The sequence below is a fragment of the Thunnus thynnus genome, chromosome 12 (genome assembly GCF_963924715.1).
Source record: "Thunnus thynnus chromosome 12, fThuThy2.1, whole genome shotgun sequence".
NCBI classification, from domain to species: Eukaryota; Metazoa; Chordata; class Actinopteri; order Scombriformes; family Scombridae; genus Thunnus; species Thunnus thynnus.
The window spans coordinates 7,946,604-7,959,166 of NC_089528.1; the positions used below are offsets into that span (position 1 = coordinate 7,946,604).

Consider the following 12,563-nt stretch of genomic DNA (forward strand, 5'->3'; position numbering starts at 1 on the left):
CTAAATCATACCCAAATAGGCCTGAACATATGGTAAAAATGTTTAAAAGGGGGAATTGCGCCCTCTAATGTACATACTGCACATACATTTAAACAGTTATCTGTGTCAGTTATATACAGTTATATGTCAGTTGAGGTATACAACCTCCCTTGATACCTTCATGATTCTGGTTTGCCATGGATTATTTTGCTTGCATGAGTCTTTCTGCTTTCTTCAAGAGGAAAATCTTTGCACTTTGGCTTAGTAAAATATGGGTCCCAAATCATTACTGTAGACTGCCACATGCACACAGCAGCTGGCTCTGTCCCCTGCATTGTGTTCATTTGGCAGCACTTGTTTGTTACTTGTAATGGCAACCACAGATTTCACATCATATAAGTCGAAGGGTGGCTGCTGTGGTCCTGATGCGCATTAGCAGCTATATACACATGCACAGAGAAACAAATTTATACATTCGTACCTGAGCAGAGTGACTGTTTAATTTTGAAGACTTGAGACACATGTTTCCCGTAACCTACAGCATGTGCTCCGCTGCTTTGTTGGCTATGGCTGAGAAAAGACAGCTGGCCTCCTCCACTCCCCTCAGCCTCTTGGTTGATGTGACACAAGAGAGGAGAGCTTTGATTGTCTTGGCAGGGAGCAGAGATCAGTGACATCTGTGTGAGAGGGATCATGGCATTTATGACCAGACACAAAAATGCCTGTATGCATTTATACACGCTATATTTATGGAAAGTAATATTAGTACATTTTGTTGTGCAAAATCCTCCCAAGCAAGACCAAGCAAGAATTTCTTTCCAAATGTGTTTTTAATATGGAGATACTTAAAGTACAGCTTACAACAAACAGACATAGACTTCTGATATATATAGTAACTTAAAGTATTAGTAACTTTAGTAACTGAAAGTGTGTTACAGATATTACTTTTGGACCAAACAACATTCATAATATTCACAAAGCTGAAGGTCAAAGGTCACATAAAGACCATGTCCTCACTGGGTTCACAAACACTGCAGCTGTGCTTCTGGTTTGACAGGACGATATAGTGAAAAGTAAATCACAATGACATGAGCGAGTAGTTTACCTGAACCACAAAATGGGAGACAAAAGACTTAATATTTCCCACAGAAACACATTCATATTGTTGGCCTTGTTTGCTATTGCAAAACAAAATTTCATCCTGCTTACCTCATTCATATCAGTTTCCTTTGTGACTGAAGGAACGAATTGTCTAGTTATAAAACAGACCTAAGTCGGGTAGCATGTGCAGATACATTTTCTTTTGGTTGTTTTGAGCCTCCTTTGGTGCCCACTGGGTTGGATTTGGTACATGGTACAACACAATGGTTTAGATCATGTTTAAATCATGACATACAATTATTTGAAACATTTTTTGTGTACTTTCTTGTTACTTGTTAGCTTTTAATATCAAATTTGTTCAAATGTGGTAAACCTTACCTATCTGCGCCTGATAAGTTGGAAAAAAAAAGTTATTTGACCCAGGTCTGATATGAAACACTGACACAAAAGGGATACTATTTTTTTGTTAGAATTTGCATCAAACTATTAACAACTCCAGCCAGACAACGTAGTGTCACAGCAATTACTGGACTCACTTTGTTACTTGAATATTTTTACCGTTATTTGTACAATAGCTGTCTCTTTTTTTAACACAAGACCAAGCTGATTGACTCACAACTTTCACATACAAACATATTACTTTGACTATCAAACTGACAGGCTACTTGAAATGTGTTAAGGAAGCAGTACTACGCAAAAGTCCATACTTTCCATACACCAAAAGGTGAACATTGATTGAAAACACCAGAACATCATTCAGCCAATCATGCTGACTTGAGTTATGGCCCTTCACTAGACTCTTCCGCAGCCTCCTCTGGAACTCTTGGATCCACCTGAGATCGAACGGGCGATTTTGCCGACCGTGCCGATTCATTCTCTCCTTTGCTGCCAGAGGTTGGGTCATCAGTTGACTCGGTACTGGTGTTGAGGAAGGCTTGGTACTGGTTCCAGAAACCTGCTGAGCTCCTGGTGGCAGGAATGTTCAAGGAAGTCGTAGATGTAGAAGAAGGAAGTTGGTCAGTGGAGGAACGACTACTCCGGGCTGGTGGACGCGTTGTTTTGGTCACTATACCATGGTGCTTCATGTGCCCCTGTGAATAAATAGAATTTTAAAAAATCATGTGTAAGAATAATTTTGATCTCAGTTATAACAACTATCAATTACACAGCAAACATATCCAAACATTTGTATTATTTCAGAGTAGTACCATACATACTACTGACCAAAAGAATCCAGTGGCTGTGCATTTTACTTTGTTTAAACATAATCCCTCTACACTAAAATACATTGAGATTGAACATGTGAAAACCTCCAGAAGGAGAAGGGACATCAATAGCATCACTCTTTGCTTTTTGAACCAGCACCTGTAGACATTTTATAAAAGTTAATGCTCTACACTCCATTTGTCCAAATTATTTTTACACCACATGAATGTCTTTTTCCTTACCTTCAGCCCACTGCGGCTAGCATACTCTTTTCCACATTCAGCACAGCAATAAGTTTTCTTCTCAGGGCGAGACATCGGAGATGGTAGAGTTGGGGCAAGGCTGATGGGAACATCTGGCACTTCACTTGAAGCAGATCCACTAATCTTCACTCCTTCCATTCGGTCTTCCCTTCCATATGAGCCAAAATTAAAGCTCTGACGTGTCTCCCTTACAAAAGTGGCAGCTCTATGTGATGCACCCCTTTCTTCAACACTGATAGTGTCTGCAGTCTCCAAAGTTGACGTCATTTTGGGATCTTCATCAGGCACAGTTGCTTGGTCTTGCTTTGGTGTTGCTGGTGGATGAGACTGATCTTTGTCTTCTTCCATGGGTTGTGGTGATTGAGGTCTGGGCGGGACTGAGTCTGATTCCAGGGTTGGTGTAGCAAGAGCATCAGGAACGTCTTGACTCAGGTTAGAGGAGGAAATAGTACTGGAACAGGTGTAAGCATGGGGGGCACCATGGGCAGGTGTGCTTTGTAAATTCTCCTGGTTTGATCTGGAAACAAGGAATGCATCAGAGCAGGTAGACACTTCATCCGCTCTGCAGTCCACTACCATAACATTAGGGGACACTGTGGATTTCGTAACAATGGAGGAAATAGGTGAGATGGATTCAGGAAGAGGGACATCAACAGTGGTTTGTTGTTCAACTTGATTATCTTCGCCAACAGGGGAAGCTTGATCTGTCTGCTGGGGGGCTGGCAAGGGGGCACTTACACAAAGGACTGGGGGGTCCACACTGCCTGGTGGTGGGGTCTGTGTGGTGGGATTCATAAAGGGGTCAGGACTAAGGTCAGAGGGGGGGATGAGGTCTGGGCTGGAGGACCCACACTTGCCGGGATTTTTGGTGTACTCAACCGATGTCATACTGCTAGAGACAGGGACTGAGCCAACTGCCGGAGTTTGAAATTGTGAACTTGGGGCTGGGCTCTTAGAGTGGCCAGCTTGAGGAGATGTTTTATTAGAGGCAGTATTTGAGTCAGTGGACTGGGATTGAGATTGTGACAAGGGTTTGGCATTAGATTCATCTGGTATTTCATGTGCAGAATCCTCTGTGCCATCTGGGGGCAGCTGTCCACCAAGGTGCATACGGATGTGGTGCTGAAGCACTAGGGCATTGGTGAACTTCCGCTGACACAGTGGGCAAGAGTTTTGCACACGTGCATTCGGGGGTCGGGCATGATGGGTGGCCAGATGTGACCGTAGGCTGCCTTTGGTAGAGAAGGATCGTCCACATATCTTACATGGAAAAGGGCGTTCTCCAAGGTGCGTTGCTTGGTGCAGACGGAGTGCTCTGGGACAGCTCAGCACCCGTAGACACATCCCACACTGATTGGTTGTCAGGTTACCAGCTGGACCTGTGATGCTCAGTGATGGTAACATGCCCCCCGCCATGGCACTTGCTCCATTGGCACTCATGCCCAGAGCAGCAATCATCTCACGGGTGAAGTTTGAAACAGAAGTGGTGACAAGAGTCGAGGATGGTGGGGACGCCATGACATAGGTGGCAGAAGTGCTGGTGTTTGTGAAACGATTGTTGGCTGAACTTGCTGAAGAGGTAGCAGTACTGCTGGATAACACCTCCAGCATAGAGGTGGCAGTAGAGGAGGAAGTCCATGGAGAAGTTGAACAGGAAGGTGCCTTCTCTAGCTTCTCCACCAACCTCTGCAGCTTGGAAGTTTCAGACGTAGGAGTGGAGTTAGCCATGGAGGAAGGCAGGGAGCATGGAGTGCTAGTGGGTGGACCTGGGACTTTAGGAAAGGAAGAGAAAGGGAAAGAGAGCTGAGAATGGCTGGAAGAAGCAATTTGGTGGGAGCTTGGAGTAGAGGGTAGCGGAGTGCGTAGCAACCCCAAGGCTGGATGGTTGTAGAGGGATGAATGTACAGCAGTGGTAGCAGAAGAAGTGGAGACGGATGGGAAAAGGAGCTTAGGCAGGTGGGCTAGCTGGGAGTAGGCTGCAGGAGAAAGCATGGGGCCATGAGGGGGAGTATTCTCATCAAAATGCTGTTGCTTGGTTCCCTTGAATAACCCTGTGATGGTGGAGGACGAAGACAAGGAAGGGTTGGAGAGGAGGGAGGTGGCCAGAGAAGAGGTGGAAGCTGAAGAGGAGGAGGACGAGTGGGAAGAGCCAGAGGCAATAGAGGCTGCAGCAGCTACAGCTGCAGCCCTATTGAGCTGCAGCAGAGAGTGGGAAATCAAAGCCAGATCCACACTAGGAGGTAGAGGTAGGGTAGAAGGGGTGGATCCCCCAGAAGCCCCCAGAGACAGCCCAGCGCTGGTACCACTGACCTCCAAATTATCTCCATATGGTTCATCTTCAGGTCTGCTTTTTCGCTTCTTCTGAATCATATTCATGCCAGTTGTACTACAACCACTGCTCACGGTCTGTCCCATATCTGATCCCCCAGTGGCACCTAATGCTACCCCAAACAAAGATGGTGGCAGGAGTGAAAGTGAGAGCTCTGGGTTTTGCTCACGGTGGCGTAAGAAATGCACCTTGAGATTGCCTCGTGTGGTGAAACGGCTGAGGCACACTGGACACTGGTAGGGCCGCTCCCCTGTGTGTGAGCGTAGATGTATCTGCAGGGCAGAGTCACTGCTGAACATTTTTCCACAAAAGCGGCAGGCATGGTGGAGACGGACAGTATTGTTGGAGCTGGATGTAGAGGAAGAGTCTGCTCCTCCAGAGACAGATTGCAGAGCATGTTGGGTGTTTGGGACAACAGATACTGATGTTGGGAGGGATGAGTTTAGGAAGGACAGGCCATTGTGCCCACTCACTGAAGTGGTATTTGGAGATTTCTCATGAAGATAACGGTTGGGCAGAGCTAAAGACAGGGCTAGCGGGTAGGTGGAAGAAGCCATTGAGATGGCAGCAGAGGAAGAGGTGGCAGGAGTTGAGGATTGAGAACTAACCCTCAGATAACCATGAGCCCCTGCAGTCCCTCCCGTGCCTTCCATCTGAGGCTTGTGGGGCTGCAGGATTTGAGACAAAGAACTGCTTGGCTTTGAGGGTTTGTTTGCTGCCTGAGAGGGGAGCAGGGAGGAGAAACACGCCAGGAGAGGAGCTGCAGAGGTGGAAGGCTGAGATGCACTTGGCTGGGTTGTTGGGCTGGCAGCCCTTTTGCTGCCTTCCAGACAGAGCTGAGGAAGGGGAGGGAGGAGATACTGGGAGGGTGTGTCTATAGTATAAGATGCTCCACCCAGGCGTAGTACCTGTCTACAGATCTCTTCTGTTATCTGCATCTGGTGGATCTGCCTTTGCTGCAGCACTCGCAACTCCTCTAGGATCAGGGCAATGCTCAGTTGGGCCCTAGAGGGTGCAGCTGAGGCTGATGTCACTCCTGGGCTGGGGGTGGGAGTAACAGGACTTGGGGGACCCTCAGGCACACGACTGGGGCTTCCGGGATGGGGTGGAGGACATAGGGAGGCAGAGGATGAAGAGGAGGAAGAAGAAGTGGTGGTGGTGGCTGACAGCCCTAATTTGGGAGAGGCCATGTGTGCACTTCGGGAAGGGTGGATGAGGGCACTTGCAGAAGATGCAGGTTTACAATCAGAAAGTCGAAGGGCAGGTGGATTTTGAGTTTGGGAAGAGAGAGAAAGGTAAGGGAAGTCAGGGGAGAGGGAGAGTTGTGGGTCTTTTAGGGGCTGGTGGGAGGGCTGGCTTGGTGAGCAGGACAGCAGTGGACCCTCAGTGGGTAGAGAGGGGGTCTGCAAGCCCTTGAAAGATAAGCGGAGAGCGAGGGGCAGCTGGGAGCTTTGAGGAGAGGAAGATGGAGAGCACAAGGGAGAATCCGGGATAAATGGATAGGAGTTTGACTTCACTGCCAAGTGGTCATCTAGGGAAATTGAAAGAAGAAAATCTGAATGTAATTTTATTATCATAAATCACGACAAAAAAAAGTCACGGTTTATTTTAAGGTCTACAATCTTTATTTATAAGATAGCTTAATTATAATCAACATTGTAGGACACATAGAAATAACTAACAAAAGTCAGTATTAAGATGTAGATGGTGTTATTAGGCGGCTACTTGATGTCTAGGAAATGATAGAGTTCAAGGATCTAAGAGGTGACTTTTAACATCTGGGTTTAATTTCAACCAGCTTATCATCCACCACTGCTTTCTTTTCCTCTTTGTCCTGTCTACCCTCATCAACTGCAGCCTCCCCACCACCGTGACCACACACACATACACACACACACATCATGCATGCAGACACACATGCTTCCACACACACATACGCAGAGATTCCACTGGTCTGCAAGAATACACTGCTCACCCGTAGAGGAGCCTACCTTGTTTCCAGGGCAACACGCACAAGACAATGGAGTTAACCCCCCCCCCCCAATAAAAAAGAAGCCACAGTCACACACCAAGACACTCTTCCATCCCTGCTTCTTTCTTTTTCTTTCTTCCTTCATTCAATCTTTCTTTTATCTCCTTAAGAGCCCTTCCCCCAGTAACCCAATGGGGTGCTAGGGGTCAGGTCCTGGTTGGGTACTGGACACTGTACTGGGTGCCTGATTGGCTAGCAGACTTGACCTTAAACACTGGGGTCGCATTCCTGATACGGTTTAGGGGCAGGCAGAGGAAGAGAGGTGGCGTGCAAAGAAAACAAACAGCCCGGCAGACAGACATGATGACTCACAGACTATCAACAAGCTAACGTAGGGCAGAAAAGTATCGAGGGACAGAGGTGAAAATGCACACACATAGCATATCTGTCAACACACAGGCACAAAAAAGGCTAACACTTTGTATGCAAAGGGTTGCTCATGCACACGTAGACACATATAGTACTTATTTCTGTTTGCTTGAAAGCTACAATTTTGTGACACAATGTGGCCCCTATTCCTGTAACTGGAGTGGACGGACAGACACAAATAGACACACAAGCATGCATGCACACACACACACACACACACACACACACACACACACACACACACATACACACACACTGTCAAATACACACACACACACACACACACACACTTCTTCATGGGTATGTTCATGCTCCAGTGCCCAGCAACAAAGCTCAAAGGGGACAATGAGGTCTAATGCTATTGCAGTTACAACACCTTATACAGTGCCTCGCAAAGTTTCCTTTTCCTTGACCTTCTCATGGTTAATCTTTACCAAATCCTTATCTTGGCTTTATAACACATTTCCAAATTCACCTTACATTCTTTTTTTCACAGATATTTCTCTGTGGATTTCTGTCCCTCTATTCTGGGTGGTCTGTGTCTTTGAACCTTAGAGTGAGGGGGAGTGAAGACACTTTGATTTTACAGGGCAGAGAAAGCAACTAATCACTGCAACCACAATGAAGGCCAATCATTTTAACATGCCCTCTTTCTCTTGAAGTGAAAATATAATATGCAACAAAACAAATTTTAAATTCAAATTAAACTGATTGAACTGTTGACCAATTCTGGCAAAAAACATTTACAAATATTTTTTTTGATTAAATGATTACCTCCTAATCAACAAAATTAAAAACAAGCCACAAGCCTATAATAGCCTATAATAATATTTCAGTTCAAATCCCAAACTGCTATTTTCCATATGAGGTTGGACAATTCATGCTAGATCAAAATTTACAATACAGTACAAAATGTATAATGATACAGTATGAGATATATCATCAAATCAGATATATCAGGCTACTATTCATTCATCCTCTGCATGTTGAAGAAAAGTGACTTCATTAGTGACTTTTAAAAGTCCCATCCAATCTTAATCGCATGATACTAAACAACCATTAATCTTTGGACATGTAGTCTATTTCTCACCATGCTCAAGTATCCGACAGGCACCGAGGGTCAAGCTCATAAGCTGCTGGGGTCGTTTCTGTTTCCGACGGGACATGCTTCTGCAGGACGGGACCGACGCAGGGGCGCACTGACCAACACACAACTTTTATTCTGTCTCCCTGCACACTGAAAAAAGTAAGTGTCTAAATAACTCAAATTGAAAAAAATGAAGAAAAACTAAAGTAGCCTATAATTTCCAAAAATATTACATTGGGTGCTCCGGGTCGATTAGTCATAATTAAGCGGATCCACGTTGGTGGCATTGTGGTGCAGAAAAAGAAAAACAGCACTAAAGTGCCAAAGAGGCATGTGTGACAGTTTCTCTCAACAAGTCTCCCTTTTCTCAAAAACTCACCGTTGGTCCTCCTTCTCTTCACACACACACACACACACACACACACACACACACACACACACACACACACACACACACACACACACACAGCTCACTTGTTCATCCACTACTTTGCATTCAAATGGCGAGTGAACACCCCTTCTTTTGAGCCAAGAGTCCACTGCCTCTCTTTAGTAAACCCTCATACATTGACGCTCAAGTTCATCACATAATGGCCCTTGTTGCTTATGCTTGCGATTAGTGATATGAAAAACTCAGGATGGCAGTCCTTTGGTAAGCCTTTACCTTATATATCTGCCTGTACGTAATAGGAGGAAACAGTGCGTGCAGGTGGGCGCATCAGCCAACCCTTCTCGGTTAAATGAATTCTGGTTAATTTCACATTTCACCAAAGCCTATAGTATGTCACAGGCCACATGGTCGCACATGAACACTACTCAAGGTGTGTATTTGCTATGTGGGATTGCATGATGCTCTCGCCGCCTCAACACACGCAGGCTCCTGTGTGAGCTCAGTCAACAACGCGGCTGAAATGAGGAGGAATTTGCAACAATGGCGTTGAGGGAGCACAGCTGAGTGAACATCACCCTCTCAGAGCCTCTCCAACACATAAGGCCACTGACTGGAGGCACAATGCTCCCTTTTCACCCTCATCCCGACTGCTTACCACGTGGAGAGAGGTAGGCTAGTGAAAGAAAGACACAGCCGGAGTGAGAAAGGAAATCATTTTTCACCCCGGGCCCTGTGACACCCCCCCAACACCCCTTCACCTCCCCTCTGTCTCTCTGAGGCTTGGATAGAATAATAAAATGCATCCGAGATTTGATGTAAAGTGTGAATGTTATAGTGCAGTCATCCAATCAGTTAATGACGTGAGTCTGAATTATTTAAAACATCTTCTTTTGTCGGACAGTGGAAGTCTTATTCATTCAACACTCTAATGCACAGTTTAACACCGGACTTATGTCCTTTCTATAGAGGGCCTGTGGACACTTTTGTCTATGCAAACCAAGCAGTGATTTCCGAACAATAACAATGATCGATAAGAAAAATCATTAGGCTATAAATGTATGCGTCACTGCGTAATCGATAATGTTTTGTCAGAGAAAAAGAAGTGTTAACTGTAATAGTTATCAAACAGTCAAAACAGAGAAAATCGTTGCTTTTTTTAAACCAGAAGTCTATTGTGCCAACAACGCATTCGTGTTTTTTCGTGCCATCTTGCCAACATGATCGCGTTATCGACGGTCGGACGTTTCTCAGAAATGTTTGGAAACAAGCGCAAAATAGATGCGCGTCCCCGCTACTGTACGGCGACCTGTTGCACGCCACGCGCGCTCCCACATCATAACAAGTTATGATTCATAAAATATTATGACTTCTCCAAAAAATACAGTCCCGGATGTGCATTTCCCCCACAGGCCGCTCGTCGCCGACACAACCCCTTTAATAATAACACAAAAACAACTTACCATGTTTGAAACGATGATTTTTGGCAGCGATATTGTGTAATGACAAGGGGGGAAAAAGCACCGGAGCTTATGTTGGGTAAGATCGGCTCCGTCTCTCAGCCGGGACACTGGCGCAGCATTTCCCTATTCACTCCCAGGGATGCGCAGTCGGACAGCCGCATTTTTTTCAATTATTTATCTCCGCCGCAAATCGCGTTTTTTTCTATCTTATGACAAAAGGGTTATTATGCCTGAATGTATTTACTCATAGTCCACTGGCAGTAGGAAAAGCAGGGGCGGTGCAGACAGCTGTAGTACTCGCTACAGGGGGAGGATTATTTTTCTTGGCCGTGCGTGCTCTTCCTCCTCTCTTTGTATTTGTCGGGGCCTGCTCCTGTCCGGCCTGTCTGCGCTCTCTGCGGTACTGTCTGTCTGTCTGTCTGGTTAGCTGGCTAGCTGTCTGTCTCCCTGTCTCTTATAATTAATGGCCCTCGCAGCCAGACGGTCCTCTGGGAAACAGGTTACCTCCACATTGGCTCTCAGTGTGCTGCTCACATAGGAGCGCAGGCCCGGTCACACACACTGAGTGATGGTGATTTAAGATTGGCACAGGTGTGGATGACTGTGGTTCCCGCCTTTGTCATAAAAATTCATATTTTTCATATTTTAATTAAAAATAGGTTATTTAGTTTCAGTGATAGCATTTTGTTGTAAAAGTTAGATTATTGGCATTGTTACCTGATATCCCAGTATAGCTGATGGGATGTCATTACACTCTTTAATGGTCTATTATGGGCCTTTGACTCTCAGTGAACAGGAAGCACATAGAGGTGCTCATAAATTATCTAACAGCCAACCAATGCAACCATCTCCACTGACAAAGACACGCATTTGGGCCACTTCACCATCTTAATTTGGTCATTTGGAGATAAAAATCTATAGAAACAAATCCATCAATCCAAATAAAATCCAATAGTAGCCTAGTCCTACATGGCATATTTCAACCTTATGTGTAACTATATAGTTTCTCTTGCATGTCTTAACGTGTGCTTTGTTGACTGGTGATCAAGTTGGCACTTACAGTATCATGGTTATAGTAGAAACCTCAAAGCACATGTTGTATAATTCATTTATTCATTCACTCACTCTGTTCCTGATGAACCACCATCTGTTACTGATAGGCTACAAACTATGAAGATATAGTAATGTAAACAGATGATATATTTAACCAAGATAATTCACCTCCTGGCTGCAGTACTGCTGATCTGTGTAGGGGTCTGCTAAAGCACCATTATGTCCCAGCTTCAGATTGTGACAGTATTTTGAGCAGGGTGTGTAGAAGGTCCACTGTGGCTGACAACACAACACTGAATTAGTCAGCTAATGATGGTGCTGTGGCCGGACAGTCTGTGTGGTTAGTGGTTACTTAACAAGATGTTCTGTTCTGTTCTCTTATTTTCCAAAACCACAAACGTCATGGATTAGGAAAAAATTAATTTGATGGCTCAGTATGATATCAGCTTTGGAATCAGGGGAATACAGGTTAAGGCTGAAGAAGAAAGCAACAACCTCAGTTTCTGCGCCGTACTGTACTGCCTGTGGGAATTCGTACATGTTCAGACTTTCTCAAGTGTGTGGTAGTGTTCGGGTACCATGTTGCTCATGTGTCATCTAGTTGCTCGAACAATTTCCCAGATTAACACTATTTTTTTTTCTTATCACCATCATACAGGTTAAGTATTGTGCTATCAATTCACAACCATGTCTCCTGGTAGCCCACACTGAAGCTGACAGGTGCTGTGGTTCATGTCTTACAATAATTATGCCACTAGGTGTCTCTCAGAGACAAAAGATTAGAGACACATTGCAATGAGGTTGAGCCCTGTGACATCATTTTAATAATAACATTCACTCCAAGTGTAGATAATGCACATATATTTAAAACAGGTAATAAAAACAGGTAAAAGGCAAATACATTTATATTCTATTTTACAGATCATGTCCTATAAAGACAGTGTCTTCAACTCAACTCAATACTCATAGGCATCTTCAGTTGGTCAGACAATGTGTGTGTGTGTGTGTATGTTTGTGTGTGTGTGTGAACCAGAACAGTAAAGTTGCAACTGAAAGATGCTAAAATGCTCTGTAGAGATGAGTTGGATGATAATAATTCAAGATCTTTATCATTTTACAAGACAAGGTTGCACATCGAAATGTAGTCTGTAGCCTCCAAATGCTACACACACAGAAAAAAATAAAATAAAATAATAATTGGTCTGTTCAGCTTTAATTTTAGTAACTTAATTATCTTACTTAACTTAACTTACCTTAACTTAGCTTTACATTAGTTAACTTTACTTATCTTAG

General features: G+C 44.5%; 1 protein-coding gene across 1 annotated transcript; it reads right to left on the reverse strand.

The window, feature by feature from the left end:
- Nucleotides 1–512: 512 nt before the first annotated feature.
- sall2 (spalt-like transcription factor 2) lies at nt 513–9,022 on the reverse strand. The gene is made up of 3 exons (XM_067605069.1): nt 8,370–9,022; nt 2,529–6,409; nt 513–2,171 (listed from the first exon to the last, which is right to left on the reverse strand). Exons 1-3 carry the CDS (start codon nt 8,443–8,445, stop codon nt 1,860–1,862), a joined length of 4,269 nt encoding a protein of 1,422 aa, XP_067461170.1. The 5' UTR covers nt 8,446–9,022; the 3' UTR covers nt 513–1,859.
- Between the last annotated feature and the right edge of the window lie 3,541 nt (nt 9,023–12,563).